We start from the raw sequence: 16626 nt of genomic DNA on the forward strand, positions 1-16626 counted from the left end.
AGCCACAGAGAGGCCAACAATCACTTTGAAGGAGCTACAGAGTTCAGTGGCTGGGAGTGGAGTAATGGTGCACCAGTCAACCATATCAAGAGCTCTGCATAACACTGGCCTGTATGGGAGGGTGGCAAGAAAGAAGCCGTTACTCAAAAAGTACCATCTGAAAGCACGTCTGGAATTTGCCAGAAAGCATGAGAGTGACCCAGCTGCGATGTGGGAAAAGGTTTTGTGGTCAGATGAGACCAAGATAGAGCTTTTTGGCCAAAACTCAAAGCACTTTGTGTGGCGCAAACCTAAAACTGCCCATGCCTCAAGACACACCATCCCTACAGTGAAGTATGGTGGTGGCAGCATCATGCTGTGGGGATGTTTCTCATCAGCAGGGACTGGACATCTTGTTACAATTGAAGGAAGAATGGATGGAGCAAAATACCAAAAGACTTAAAGCTGTTATTGCAGCGAAAGGTGGCTCCACCAAATATTAATGTGTGGGGGTTGAATACTTATGCAAGCAAGATATTTCAGTTTTTTATTTTTCTTAAAAATATTTCCCAACATAAAACCAATGTCTTCTTACAATAATTGATTTTGAGTTTAAGTGTTTTAAAAAAAAAATTTCGAACTGAACTAGATTTCAATGTACCATTTGTAATTCAGTAATATGAGAGAATTGGTCAAGGGTCTAAATACTTTTGCAAGGCACTGTATATATGTTTTTTTTCCCAGAAAAAACACCTGATTTCAATCCAACTGAGAATACCTGGGCTCTTCTTGGAAATGTTGTGGGATAAGGCCAAGTAATAAGAAGGAACGTAAGGGATGGAAGGAAATGTTTCATCTGGAAACTATTCAGAATATGATTGACAGTACGATGATGGATACTAAAGGATGCTGACAAGAACAAAGGCTCTCGTTGTAATAAATACGATATTCAGATTTTGGAAAAAATGAGCTTTTCTTTTTTTTTCTTTTTTTTTTTTTATAAGGTTCTGCCCCAAAAATGTTGGCCATGGTACAATAAAGGTCCAACCAGGGATGAAACATAAATATTGTTATTAAAGTGAACCAAAGAAGGCCAGACACCCTAAAAATGTAAACCCACCTGCCTTAATATCTCAAGGCTTTTTACTATTGCTGAAGATGGATACTGTTTATTCTGACTTTAATTGGAAGATCATATAGTTGAAGTGACAGCTCATCTTCTTTGGCATCTTGGGGAGATTAAATTCAGAAGCCAGCCAACTGAAAATGAAAAAATAAAATCAGTCGGAAATCCACTTAGGCACGTCACACATCTTCTCTATGTGATTATGTGTTTACTCTAGTTGTTGTTGGCACAGATATAGCTCAAACATGCAATTACTAAAACGATTTCAAAACCAGAACATCAATCATGGTTAAAACTTTACTAAGATGTAATCAAAGGGTGTTTCAGTACTCTAATTGAGGTCATTTGAGCTGGACACATTGTTGGCTTCATAGCAAATTTAAATGTCTTATTTCAGTGCGTGTATACCCTCAGTATTAACTTGGAAAGCGTGCTCCCAATCCCAGATGCTGTGTTCTCCCTATGCACCAAGCACACCGTCAAAAAATGGAATTAACTTACTATGTATGCAGCATGAACAAATGGGTATAGAAGAACAGTGATGCTAGTTTTCAAAAGCACATTTAACTGAGCCAATTTAAAAATATAGATCACAGCACCTGCTTTAACTTACAAAGGAAAGTTTTGTTTATACTCTGCATATTTTCGTTTTTTTTGTTTTTAATTGAAATTGAACTTGTGCACCAAACATAATTGAAACACATGGCCATTTACTATAGGTCCAGCTGTTTAACTCCAAGATCTCACTGAGAAACTACCTGCCCAAGTTCTTTCTTTTCCAAAGAATATATTTGATCTCAATTAATTTGATCTAAACAGCGGTGGGTCTAAATCATATGACCCTTATTTAAACCATTAAACTAGGATGTTTTACAGAGTTTAGCTAACAAACTGTTCACTGTCAGGTGTTTGATTTTCATAATCTTGTTACACAAAGGGGCCGTGTTTTTCTTTCTTCCCTTGCACAAATACAATAAACTGACAGGTGAGCTGTCTTCCTGTACGCTAGTAGTTTCCATAACAGCGAACTCTGCTTCCATTAATTTTTCTTGATCTTGTTAACATGCATTTTGATTAACAAGTTTCCCTTCTCTAGTCCATGAGACAGAAAACAGACAACAAAGTTCACGATCCGAACAGGTTTTATTTTATAATCCCGGTCTGGCGACCACAAAGAATAATCCGAGGCAATTCACAGCAGTGTGTATTGCACTGCTCCAAAACAACGGGTTGCAGTCCCGAAATAGTAAGACACAGTTCGTAATTAATTAAACACTGTATAAATATCTACAATTTATTTGTGTAAAAAGGTGCAGTGCTAGCCTGTAGTGACAGCTCCGGATCATGTTAGCTGTCTATTAAATAACAATTAGTACAATTAGAACTGACAAACCAAACAAACACTTGACACTCCCGGTAATATTTCACTCGTCCTTTACTGTTCTCTTAACCATAAACAAAGGAACAGATCACCTAGCCATGTCCACTTTTGTACCGTCAGCCATGTCCACTTTTGTACCGTCAGCCATGCCCCCTTGGTTAGCGAGTGCAATCGTTTCTTTTCCACATCGCTTTCCTTCTGGAGCGATGACTTAATGCACCGCAGCTGTGCCCTCTTTCTAGATCACCGACTTCCACCTAACCCTGGGAATGAATTGTCAGGCCATCCAGTCCAGGGCACTCTGTTCCCTTTACACAGCGCCCTCACAGGTCGGGAGGGAGATTTATCATCATAAATCATTCTGTCTCTGTCACAGTGACCTGCGACAGTTAAGCTTTTTAAACAGAAACAACCTTGTCGACTTAATTTCAAAGCATTAACAAATTCATTAACAAATTTCAATTGAAAATCACTTGCTACTAAAGCTGTCATTACTATATCGATCCAGATAAGTTTTCAGGGGTTTTTACATCAAAATAAATTAATTCAATTTATCCATAGACTATTCTGATAATCATCATTAATAAATAAATCAATGCAAAAAAAGCCCAACTGATCACTGAATGTTTTAGGGTAGAATCAGAGCACAGAAAAACAAATCAAGTAACAAAATAAAAAATAATAACGCTCTGTTAATTCAAAAGGAATGCTAAAGTGGAAAAAAAGCTGCTGTGGCACAAGCATGCACAGAGAAATGATTACGACAGCATGTATTGCATGATTTTATACATATGTGGGTTAGAATAGATGCTGGCGGTCCCCCGGTTTGAAATACTAATTAGCAACAAAGTCTGGAAACTAGTCTATTCAGCAGAAAGCTTCAATCTTCCACACAGTGCTGCTGAGGCATAAGAAAAAAAAAGCCTTCACAATTTCAGGCAATGCTGCCTTAACTTGCACAGACTGAGCGATTTAAAAAAAAAAAAAAAGTTTTTACAAGCATCTGGACCTATCAACTCAGGAGCTGTGTGAGACAGGGCTGATGAAGGAAGAAAGGCTAGTGTTGGTGAAAGTATCTCGGGGAGGGGGGGGGGGGGGGGTCAAAAGGTTAGAATAACTGTTTGAGTTGAGGGACTCTGGAAAGGCATAAATAGCAGAGTCTAACTGTCCTCTCCTGCAGTACTTTGTGTTCTGCCAGCCCAGCCACAGGTGCTCCCATCTCCTGCCTGCTTCTCTGTAACAAGATCATTAAGTAAGTACAAGAATTTAGTTTTTTTTTTTCTCAACTTGCTTTTATTATTTTATCATACACTACTGTACTTTTTTTTTTTTTTTTACTAAATGTAACTATTAGGATAAAATGTAATTTGTTTACAAGTAAGTTGCAGAAAGCTTCAAATAAAAATATGTACATATATAGCTGTAATGCATTTACATGCAGTGCAAGACACAGCTGTTCATTTCTTGCTGATGTGTCAGTGAAAGGCAGAATGCTATAAATTATTTTGCATATATTTGCATTGATTTACTTAACACTTTGGAAATGTTCCTGTCTAAAATTAAAATCATTCAAGACTGATTTTGCTGGTAATCTCAGGGAGCATTTCTGGATTCATTTTAGAATAATTTTGTATTAGAAGTTTTCCATTCCTCCAAAATAATTTATGTGGTTTCTTTCACAGAAAATGTTAAAAAAAAAAAAAGAATTATCTTTGAGTACAAAAACGTTTTTTTTTATTAATTCTCTTCCGGTTTGCAACACTTCTAATACATATGGCATGTTGTCTTTAGTGTGTCAACATGTCACTTAATTTTGCATGCAAATGTGTACATTTATATAGGATATTTATATATGTTGTCTTTGTAAACCATGTTGAGAAAGGTGTTTTATTAACTAAAATGATCCTTCTTTTTATATGTATAGTTAATCTATTTGTACATTCATGTTAAGACATTTACAGTGTGATTTAATGGGAGTAGTTAAAATCTGGCTTTAAGTTAGCTGCCAGCCCAACTTAAATTCTTTCCTTATTATTCATAATAATGTAATCCTGTAATAATTTAGACTGTTGTGGTCAATCCAATTCAACCCGAACTTTCCCCCCATCTCGTGAATTTAATAGGAGTTGTCATGCAGCCTAAAGTTAACTGTGGCTTTTTCGATCTACAGTCTGGTTAATCATGGAAAAGCTGATATCTGTTTGTAAACCAAGTCAAGTTTCCTGGGTTGCCCTCCTCACAGTGCTGGGCTGTGCTAGTGCCCTGCCTGTGGATGTGGATTCTGTCTGCACAGCGGGAGGACATGCAAAGTACAGACTTGCCTTCACTGGGAAATGGAGTCAGGCTGCTTTTCCAAAGCAATACCCTCTCTTTAGACCCCCGGCACAGTGGTCACCAATCATAGGTAGGCCAATTTCTATAAAAACAAACAAACAAGCACCATAACAAGAAGTTGAAAACATCAACAGAAAGGTTTGATTGTTTGTGTGCGTGTGTGTGCGCGTGTGTGCGCGTGTGTGTGGGTGTGTGTGCGCGTGTGCGCGTGTGTGCGTGCGTGCGCATGCGTGTGTGCGTGTATGCGTGTGCGTGTGCGTGTGTGTGCGTGTGCGTGTGTGCGTGTGCGTGCGTGCGTGCGTGCGTGTGTTTTAAAAAAAAAGCAAAATCACAGTAATGTATTGCTGAAGTTACATTTTATAATAAGGCCATTTAGGGATACATTTTTTACATTGCGGGACTTCAGAATTGCGGTGTTCAGTACAGGCACTGTTTAACTGTGCAGATCATGTTGACAGCAACACGTTAAAAGTCACTCTCCTCCATGCAATATATATGTATCCATAGGTTTAGCCTTCCCTGTTTAAATTACAAAAAAAAGCAGCCAAGTTAGATACTGAAAAGCTTTAGGCACACAGTAGGGTTGATGTTACCAGTGCAGTACCTACCATGGGCAACCCCAAAAGAGACATACCCAGTAAAAAAGCACTAGCTAAGCACTAAGGAATGAACAGCAAGCAGTGGGTATATAATACAATACATGCTGTTTGGTTATTACAAAAAAGATGGGGAGTTTGGCTCAGTTTGTGAGAATGAAAGCAGCTGGGAGAATCACCTTACATTTGTATTTAAATTATGGAATCAGTAGAGAATAAAGCCATCTCATAATTGCAATAACCCCAGAACTAAAATCACATTTGAGTATATATCTAACAGCACCACGTAAAATGATGTCCTAAAGTAACTGAAAAACAGACATCTCTCAACAGCTGTAACTCATAGTTCTGACTACCACATATGGCGAAGAAACGAATATGCCAGTACCGGGGTGAGAGAGTTTGCTGAGAAAGGAGAAGCCTGGACGTTAATGAAGGAGGTGGAGTTGGCTGGGGAGAAGATTCAGAGTGTTTATGGGATTTTCTCTGCCCCAGCGATCACCAGTGGGACTGGCCAGAATTCAGCCGATTTTGAAGTCTTTGCAAGGCACTCCTTAGTAAGTTTTTTATTTTTATTTTTATTTTTTTTGGGACATTGTGGTGTAACACAATAAACCTACACTTAAAAAATCACTAACATACCATGGATCGTTTTTGCTTTAGTAATAAACATCTGGGAGCTATATTCAGAAATGTGAAGGAAAAAAAAATAGTAATTTAGGACACAGTTTCTGAATATGGCTGTAAATCTTAATAAGTTCAACACCGGCCCATGTGTACACATTGGTATGCAGCATTTGTGATTGAATTTGACTGTCCATTCATTGTATTTGTTAATATGTAAACAGGATACTCCACGAATGTTCACTGAAGGCTGTGTTTATTCTGCTCATGGCTGTAAACAACCCACTTGCTCACTGAGGTAGGCCTGTGGGTGGAATACTTAACAGCATCTTCTCTACACGGGACCATTGATTTAATGGGTCATGTTTCTCCTCTTGTAGGCTACAGCCCACATTCAGTTTTGGTCAGTGTTGCAATACCCTAATATAGTAATTTACATGAATTGTTTTTTTAAAAGTAAACTGGTGCTTTTAAACAGTTTAATCTCCAGCTTCCCTCTGGAGATTGTATACCAGTAATAATGTTATTATTACAGTGGTAAGGAAAATCTATATATTATACCACACTTCTGTTGAGGAGATGTGAGGGATGAATTCCTGAGGTGGTCATTTAAGTAGAATGGAGCAAAATGAATGGTACTTATGTATTTATCATTGCATATATGGTTAACCTGTGTGACCCATACTCTGCCCATTACAAAAGGCTGTAATTCATGGTTGTGATCAGAACTGTGAGTTACATGACTGATTGACACCAGTAGAATGTGATGACATAATGCCCCTGTGACACGCTGCCTAGTTTAATGGACAAACCATGATACAGTGTAACCTCAAAGTGAACCAAAATACCGTAATTCAAAGCCATGTTGTATAATTATAATACTTTTACTAAATACAGAACACAGTATGTATGCACTTCGACAAACAATAATTATCACAGAATGACAGAGAAATAGATGAATCAAATGAAAATGCATGGTTAAAGCAATGTGTGTCTTGTTTTAGTTAATTACATGGAAAGATAATGTTAAGACTACTTCACATTTTCCTTTTACCAATCCACTAGCATACTACACTGACTAGCAGAAATGACATCATAGCAAGTGTATTCCATACACAAAAAATGCAGAGAAGCCAAAAGCCATTAATTTAAGTGCATTCAAGCTCAGAGATAAAAAATAAAAAAAAAAAAAAAAAGAAAATGCTTACAAAAGCATTTGCCTCAAAGCTCTGCATATTACAGTCCCCAAGTTAAATGGCGTCGCTAGATCATTTCTTTTTGCTGGTGGAACTTCACGGTCATTTAAAAAGCAGCTGGGATCTCTCACATCGGTCTTTAATCGAAAACAAATGTTAGCTGTCTCATTAAAGCGAGAGAGCAGCACATCTGTTTAGATAGTTGTGAGAGTCAATCACGTTTGCAAAGAGAAGTTTCACAACAGACTTGATTCAGAGGCAGTCAATGCCTGCAGAACAGAAGTCACAAGCAGATAACACTACATGTGGGAATAGTGTCAGTTGTGCTGATATTGTTGAGGATAATTCACTTGACATGATCAGTGGACAGCAAAATTAAACTTAAATCTGTTCACACAACATACAAAAGATAAAGAAACACATTGCATAAAATAGCAACGCTTTTCACCTGATTTACTCATCAGCTATTCTCATTATGTGACACTGTCTATAACGCCCACTTAATAGTTGCAATGAATGGTTTTCAAGGTTCCTTAAATCATACTATCTCTTTATATAGAAACCTTTTGCTGCTGCCAGGACTTCTTTATAGACTTGAACAGCCGAGCACTGTACGGATATAAAGGATCAGCTGCAGGTCCTTTTACGACTGATTCTTTTCTGCAGTGCGAGTTCTGTTGGATGTATTACATCTTGTGTTCTGTAAGCAATGGCCTAAAGACAATTTTGGTTAAAAAAAGGGTCAGTTTTAAATCCTGACAATACATGATGGTAATATGCTAATAAAATACCATTTTGTGGAGCTTAATTCTCTTAATGTTCAACAGATGGTAATATCCTGTTTTGCATGTGACTTTAGAGTAGCTGGATCTGTTCAGACACATAACAGTAATGACATTGCAATATGTGAAAGTGATTTCACAGAATGGTAGGCTGGCCAGCAGTGCTAAAATTTTGGAGCAATGCTAAAAGAACCCCAGAGCTGCCATGGGTTGAGTTTGTATGCCTGTCAACAGAAGTTTTGCACTGATTGTGGAAATCATATAGATTACAAAGATATTGGTATTAAAGACTAGTAGAAGATCACTTTGAGCCTTTTCTGTGGTGATGTTTTAAAACTGCAGGTTGAGAAAGGGTATTATTCACCCTATACACAAAGTGACCTGGGGTCAAAGCTGCAGATCACAGAGCTGTCAATCAGCACATGACCGCGATAACCCTAGAAGAGACCCTGTAAGCAGGTCAATAAAGTGAAGGCAGTTCCCACATCGAGTAACCTGCCTCTAGATCTAATAATAACCAACAAGACCTCAAAAGGTTATTGAGTTTTTTTTTCACATTGAGAAAGCACTTTTAAGTGAGTATTAACACTCAGGTGTTGTTTCTGAATCTGACCCTAGCTGTATATTACTACAGCACTAATGACCCATGGTACACTACATACTGTAGTTCCCACAGGATAGAAATGAATGTGCAAGTGTCTCTAATGCAGAGAGTCCATCCTCTTCACCTAATATAAATTTAAACAAGCCCAACTTTGCGTTTCGCAGCTTTCTTTCATTGTGCGGATCGTGCCCAGCCCGGATTGGTTTGTAGGTGTGGACAGTCTGAACCTGTGCGAGGGGGATCAGTGGAAAGAGCAGCTGTCCCTGGATCTTTACCCATTCGACGCAGGCACAGACAGTGGCTTCACCTTTTCATCTCCAAACTTCGCAACCATACCACAGGACACTGTTACTCAGGTAATCTGTTCGCAATCTATTATATACAGTATCTCAGGGCTAGATTATTGATATTCATAATAATACTCAAAGCTCCAAGCCAAATATTGTACAAGTCACACAAGCAAAAAAGAAACAATTGAGGAGAGGCACCAAACAAACATGTTCAAACACACCATCACCAGCACACCTCTTCAGTTCAGGATTCGTCCATCATGTTAAATGCACTTTTCTTTTTGCCAGAAAAGTGAAATACTGTATCCAAATAAGCTTTTAATACTATAAATGCAAAACCAAGATGTATATGTTATGCAGGATGTGCTCAAACATGCAACATCAAAGGAAAGTCTTCAAGTGGAGCTGTTAGTAATGGACAGTCCATGTGTTTTGTAGTTCTATCTATGCATGCATGTTTTTGCGTGGTAATGCTTTATGAATTCAAGGAAGAGATTTCGGAACTCTTCTTCAAGCTGTTGTGCTGAAAGAAGCATGTAAACCTGGTTTACAATAGCTCAGGGGTTTAAATTGCAATGATAAATGAGAGAGGTCAAAAATCATTGAAATGCCAGTGCAAGCACATGGAGAGCATGCACTTAGGAATGCGTATTTATGTGACATATGTACACAAGATGACATGGCCACAACTTCACTAAAACTGAGTTGACAAGGAGATAGATACAAATGGTGTGAATTACATAGCCTAGGCTTGAACCCACTTAGCAAACATTAGGCTATACATGGGTTTAAATTACATATACATTCTTAAAAGGAATACAGGTATTTATAAATAAAATCTACTTGCATGTCTAGCTAATAATCATAGCAATTGCCTGAAAATTACACGATATACATAGGAAACAATATATACTATATCAAAATGCTATTTATGCTATTTAAAATAAAAAAAATGTTCTACATTGTGATTTATCAGTGTTTGTGTTTCTTGTTAAACTGGATGTAGTCTTGCAGAGCTCCGTACATGACTCTAGCCTACACAGAACACGCTCTTCTTTGAGAAAAATACTTTCTTCATGGGACCCTTTTTGGTACACAAGGCAATTAAGTCAGAGGTAAAACAGCAACAAAAAAAATGTTTTTTTAAATATAAAGTTTGCAGTAAGAAAACTATGGTAGTTGGAAGCTAGGGAGTTATATAACTATTTTAAAGTTCAAATCGCCAAAAAGAGACTCGACAATACATACAAAAAAGTTGAAACATGCACAAAACATTAGTAAACTTTCAGACATTAACATTTACTTTAAAACTGACATATCTGGCAATCATATTCAATTGTATACTTTATTCTTCCATAAGTATTCTGTTTGTATTTTGACTGTTCTGTATATTTAGTCCCTAGTTTGTAACAATGCATGCACTTTTATGTGGTCATTTGATCTTTAGTACCAATCATGGGAAAGCAGAAAGATCTCTGAGCCCATGCAAGTGGCTGGTTCCTTAGCAGAATTGCTGCACATTTGCACATTGACCTAAGTGTCTTTCATGACTCCCAGGGGTTACAGAAAACCACCACAGGAAAGCACAAGTTTGGACAGGTTCATGATTTCGACAAACACTCATAATTATAATAATATCTTTAATTTTATATAGCGCTTTTCATAGTGGACCATCACAAAGCACTTTTCAGAGGTAGGCTCTGAACTGTGCATTACAATAGGACATTGATATAACATCTCATCTGCAGGACGGAGCACAAGGAGGTTAAGTGACTTGCTCAGGGTCACGCAGTGAGTCAGTCAGTGGCAGACGTGGGATTTGATCTGGTGACCTTCTGGTTACAAGCCCTGGACTTTAACCACCAGGCCACACTGCCTCCACTCATGTAATGAATAAGGCTTTTTCTTCCTTCTGTTCGTAGATAACCTCTTCATCTCCAAGCCACCCAGCAAACTCCTTCTACTATCCCAGACTGAAGCATTTGCCTCCCATCGCAAGAGTCACAGTCACAAAGCTGAAGGAAAACCATATTATGAGCCTGCCTAAAGACCTGTCCCAATCCAATCTCATCCCTATAGGCAATGAAATAGAGTCACTTACAAGTATGTTGAAATACCTCAAAGGATACTAATATACCTACTCAAAAAACAAATTTTCTACATTGCAATATTGGGCAAACAACATTGTACTTCCATGGAGACTTTTAAAGAATGATCAGACAAATAAGATAAATGTATTAACGTATTTATTAATTTTATTGTAAAGAAGAATATAACTGGAAAATGAACCCTATTTTACTGTACCATTTATAATTATAATAAATAATAATAATAATTAAAAAAAGCTATAACACAAACTACAAAGCTAGCAACCTTGTACACCAGATTTTGTTGACACGGAGACCACATATTAAAACAAGGTTATGAAAGTCTAAAAGGAAAAAAAGTTAAAATTAGGAAATACTTGTACATTTCCAAGCAGACGTGAGTTTAGTGTTTTAGCTTTGTTGTGAGCAAGCAGTAGTGCGATAAATAAAACATTATTTTCTGAAATAAATAAGGGCATTATTTTATTTAGACTAGTTTCATAGCCAACCCAGGATTAGTGGCTCGCTTCGGCCACTGGAGGATCCTTTATCTTTAACAAGCCACAGCCCACTTAATGCATGAAAATACTGGTGTCAGTTTAGTGAGAAACGTAAGTCTTTACACCTGAGATAATAATATGTTTGTTAGTCTGTGCTGTAAGTAGGTTATGTAATGATGACGGACGGATGGGGTATTAATCTCCCAACTTTGACCCTCCGTAATGCTATAAAAAATACAGCTGCAAATGCCTATTGCATACCTGTTTCAGGTTATGTAATTATTGTTTTACTGGAAACAAAGATGTCATTGTATTTGTAATTATCTGTTTGTATGCATTGATTCATTACATCTCAAGCAGACCAAGGGGGTGTTGCTTTCCAATTATTTGTTTTTTGGTTGAAACCCCTTGAAACAAGCTATGATACTTACATTATTTAGGTCATGACAATGAGCATCCAGATACATTCTCGCAATGTGGGGTATGACTTACAAAGCTCTTCTTTTCACCATGTACCCTGTGGTTTCAGATACACCTCTTGACTGTGAAGTTTCCATGTGGTCACCCTGGGGGCTGTGCAAAGGGAAGTGTGGCCAGACAGGCACCAAGCACAGAACGCGTTACATCAGCCTACGACCCGCCAATGACGGTGAGGCCTGTCCCAACCTTGAGGATGAGAGGGAGTGCGAACCTGACAACTGCGTCTGAACATGGACGTCACTGGACCCTCACAAACTAAGGGATATGTATCTTTTCAGCTGCTGTACACCTTATATCCTATGTGTGGGTATATTACCATTGAAGAAAAAGAAAAACTTTGAGGTACCCAAAGATGCTTGTTAGTGCAGTTTGACTTACTTTTATTTCTTTACTTATTGTGATAGATTTTAGTTATATTGCACAGGTTAGATTCTGTATTTGGTAAAGCTTATAAGTAACTAAAGGATTGATTGGAGGAACCTATCCCACCTAGAAATGCCACGAATATCATTTATTAGTACCAGGGAACCACTGCATTTAAGGGGTAATCCTTGGTTTAAAATAACACGCAATACAAAATACAGAATACCTCTCTTGTGGCCAAAATTAAAAATGCAGGGATTAACATTTTGAATACCATTTCTAAAATGAACCTAACATTTTAATAACATAGATCTACTAACACTACTTCTTGTATCTCAATGTCTACTTTTGAATTCTATTTTATTGATAGATGTATTAACTAAATTGCTTCCGAAAACATGTCCATTGTTTTAAGATCGTGCACTTACAGTATGTTTTTTCTTAGTACAACTCTTCTTTATTTAATCTTGTGTCAATTTACTAAGACATTTGCTTTTCAAAATGTATGTGGCTGATTATACCAATATAGTAACTGTATTATGCAAAATTTGTCTAACATAATGGGACACATTTGCTTTGATGCAAATTTAAAACTTACCGAATCATACATGCACATGTAGGTGGGGAGATGGGGAACTGCATGCAGGGCAATATGTGAGGAAGTGTATATGTACGGTCAATCGTGAGACACAGGTGCATGACAGAAGGACTACCAATAGAGCTGTAATAGGAATCTATGTCCTAGTATAACTTTCTGTAATATGGAATTGCAGATGTTCAGTGGCATAATACAGTCTTTTGCATGGAAGGAAGGGGTGATGGGCCGGCATTAGCATTCATAGTAACATGGCTAGTGGGAATGGGAGCACTTTAAGAACAGGACACCCATGAGACAGATATATGACACAATGATAGTGTCACCTGCAAAAATGGAAGTGTATGAGGCACAGTTGGGCTGTATGCGTTGTGCTGTAATAGCAGTGTGTTCTGTATTCTCCAGTGTTTTAGGACTATGTTGGCAGATAGCACAAACATGCGTTCTGTAAATATCCATCCTTATGCAGTAAGGCAGGTGTGAAAAAATGCTGTAAAGTAAGAATGCTTTCAAAAATAGACATGTTAATATATTATATTTATCAATTAACTAAATGCAAAGTGAGTGAACAGAAGAAAAATCTATATCAAATCCATATTTGGTGTGACCACCCTTTGCCTTCAAAACAGCATCAATTCTTCTAGGTACACTTGCACAAAGTCAGGGAATTTGTAGGCATATAGTCAGGTGTATGATTAAACAATTATACCAAACAGGTGCTAATGATCATCAATTCAATATTTAGGTTGAAACACAATCATTAACTAAAACAGAAACAGCTGTGTAGGAGGAATAAAACTGGGTGAGGAACAGCCAAACTCAGCTAACAAGGTGAGGTTGCTGAAGACAGTTTACTGTCAAAAGTCATACACCATGGCAAGACTGAGCACAGCAACAAGACACAAGGTAGTTATACTGCATCAGCAAGGTCTCTCCCAGGCAGAAATTTCAAGGCAGACAGGGATTTCCAGATGTGCTGTCCAAGCTTTTTTGAAGAAGCACAAAGAAACGGGCAATGTTGAGGACCATAGACTAAGTGGTTGGCCAAGGAAACTTCCTGCAGCAGATGTAAAACACATCGTGCTTACTTCCCTTCACAATTGGAAGACGTCCAGCAGTGCCATCAGCTCAGAATTGGCAGAAAACAGTGGGACCCTGGTACACCCATCTACTGTCTGGAGAAGTCTGGTCAGAAGTGGCCTTCATGGAAGACTTGCAGCCAAAAAGCCATACCTCCGACGTGGAAACAAGGCCAAGCGACTCAACTATGCACGAAAACACAGGAACTGGGGTGCAGAAAAATGGCAGCAGGTGCTCTGGACTGATGAGTCAAAATTTGAAATATTTGGCTGTAGCAGAAGGCAGTTTGTTCGCCAAAGGGCTGGAGAGCGGTACACGAATGAATGTCTGCAGGCAACAATGAAGCATGGTGGAGGTTCCTTGCAAGTTTGGGGCTGCATTTCTGCAAATGGAGTTGGGGATTTGGTCAGAATTAATGGTCAATACCATCAGGGAGGCATCTGATTCACCCCAAATTTATTCTGCAGCATGACTACGACCCCAAACATACAGCGAAAGTCATTAAAAACTATTTTCAACGTAAAGAAGAACAAGGAGTCCTGGAAGTGATGGTATGGCCCCCACAGAGCCCTGATCTCAACATAATCAAATCTGTCTGGGATTACATGAAGAGAGAGAAGCAACTGAGGCTGCCTAAATCCACAGAAGAACTGTGGTTAGTTCTCCAAGATGTTTGGGCCAACCTACCTGCCGCATTCCTTAAAAAACTGTGCAAGTATACCTAGAAGAATTGATGCTGTTTTGAAGGCAAAGGGTGGTCACACCAAACATTGATTTGATGTAGATTTTTCTTCTGTTCCCTCACTTTGCATTTTGTTAATTGATAAATATAAACTATTAACATGTCTATTTTTTAAAGCATTCTTACTTTACAGCATTTTTTCACACCTGCTTAAAACTTTTGCACAGTACTATACACACACACACACACACACACACACACACACACACACACACACATATATAATGTATATATAGATATATATATATATATATATATATATCTATATATTTACTATTTAGGTACAAATCTTGTTCTGAAAACAATTGATTTATATATATACACACACACGCACGCGCACACAAGCACATACACAAATACAGCGCTATAATTAGATATCTCAGAAAATAAATTAAACTGTGTCCTGTAAAGTTAACAAAGCACTAATCTGTCCAGTTTTATTAATTTCACACTAATCTGTCCAGTTTTATTAATTTCAGACTTCAGTTAATAATTAATACACCAAGTAGCATAATGCTTGCAAGGGTTCAAGGTTTATAATAAGACATCTTATTCATCATATTCATCCCAGCTCTATAATTAGCAGTGGGAGTGTAGAAAACCCTTACTCAACAGTATAGAGAAAGTAGTTTTTTCAACAGAAAATAGGAAGTTATTTTTACACATACAGCTATGGCCAAAAGTTTAATATTTTAACTGTAAGCGTCTGTGTTGTGTTGCTGGCGTGACACTAACAGCTGAGAGCTCTGTCAGAATTGTGACGGGAACGTGTCACTGGATTGTGTGCGCGTGTGTGCGTGCGTGCTCTGTGATTGGCTGTTTATGTTCCTTCAATGTTCTGTTTAGGGCTGACAATTAATTGTAGTTAATTTCTGTTATTAACGATCTCATTTTTTAAATAAAAAAAACACGCATTAATCGCCTTATATCTTGACCTTCTCAACATAGCGTAATTAATTCCCTGCTGCACTATTTTAATATACAGTGAGTGTAGGCAACGCAAAAACCAGCAGTAAAATGCACGTATAAGCCCTTAGAACGTTTACCTGCTGCATTAATATAAAGCAAATATACGTTTAAATGAAACTGCTTGATTCTGCCACATATAAAAAACTAAATAAAATACCTGTATCTGCTTTCGGAAAAACGTGAACGATTACAAACCCACATTCGTTAGCGCACTGCCCTATACAAAAAACAAACAAACAAACAAACAAAACAAAAAAAAACACTCTACACCGGCCTCCTGACCAAAACTTTGCAGAACCATAATACTTGCAAACAACGTATATCATTATTATAGGAGGACAACCTCAACCTTCCTTAATAGAATATTTTACCAGAAAAAAAACGATATAATACAGGACCTCTGAAACGATTACATAAAAAACGAAATGTGTAGCGAATTGAAAAATGAACTAGTTACCTACATTTCAAGTTTTACATTAGCATCTGTTTCGTGTGTAAACTACTGAATAATACAATGTTCTTTATAAAAACGGGGATAGAAGCTACTGCTTCAGATATTTATAAATACAAAGTTTACATTCACATTAAATAGTTACATACACGACTCCTTGCACTCAAGTCAAATATATTTTCAAAACTAAAGAAACTTAGCAAGTAACTGTACTGTTTAGCGAGATTTACAACAACACGCACATTCTTAGCAGCTGACCAATCACACATCACTTATTGCATATTCTAGCCCCGAGGTGCGCGACTGTGTGTGTGGCGTTTCTGGAAAACAGACATAACGGAGAAATCTTTCAGCGACACAATTCTGATATACCAAGATACGCGTGGAAATTGTATTCATCCATTATTACTGTAATAACCCGAGATCCAAGATGCAAGAGTATAACTT

The 16626-nt window shown here is 37.7% G+C and overlaps 1 protein-coding gene across 1 annotated transcript; it reads left to right on the forward strand.

Annotated features, from left to right (window-relative positions):
* Positions 1–3684: 3684 nt before the first annotated feature.
* LOC121325676 (spondin-2-like) lies at positions 3685–13436 on the forward strand. The gene is made up of 6 exons (XM_041268533.1): positions 3685–3738; positions 4657–4890; positions 5750–5973; positions 8787–8978; positions 10835–11015; positions 12029–13436. Exons 2-6 carry the CDS (start codon positions 4668–4670, stop codon positions 12205–12207), a joined length of 999 nt encoding a protein of 332 aa, XP_041124467.1. The 5' UTR covers positions 3685–3738; positions 4657–4667; the 3' UTR covers positions 12208–13436.
* Positions 13437–16626: the final 3190 nt, after the last annotated feature.

This window comes from Polyodon spathula, chromosome 1, assembly GCF_017654505.1.
Source record: "Polyodon spathula isolate WHYD16114869_AA chromosome 1, ASM1765450v1, whole genome shotgun sequence".
NCBI classification, from domain to species: Eukaryota; Metazoa; Chordata; class Actinopteri; order Acipenseriformes; family Polyodontidae; genus Polyodon; species Polyodon spathula.

Excerpts from the sequence above, each read along its gene's own strand:
- LOC121325676 (XM_041268533.1), top strand. The coding sequence starts at position 4,668 with ATGGAAAAGCTGATATCTGTTTGTAAACCAAGTCAAGTTTCCTGGGTT. Across the intron at positions 8,979-10,834 it reads CACAGGACACTGTTACTCAG|ATAACCTCTTCATCTCCAAG; the intron begins GTAATCTGTTCG and ends TTCTGTTCGTAG. Across the intron at positions 11,016-12,028 it reads TGAAATAGAGTCACTTACAA|ATACACCTCTTGACTGTGAA; the intron begins GTATGTTGAAAT and ends CTGTGGTTTCAG.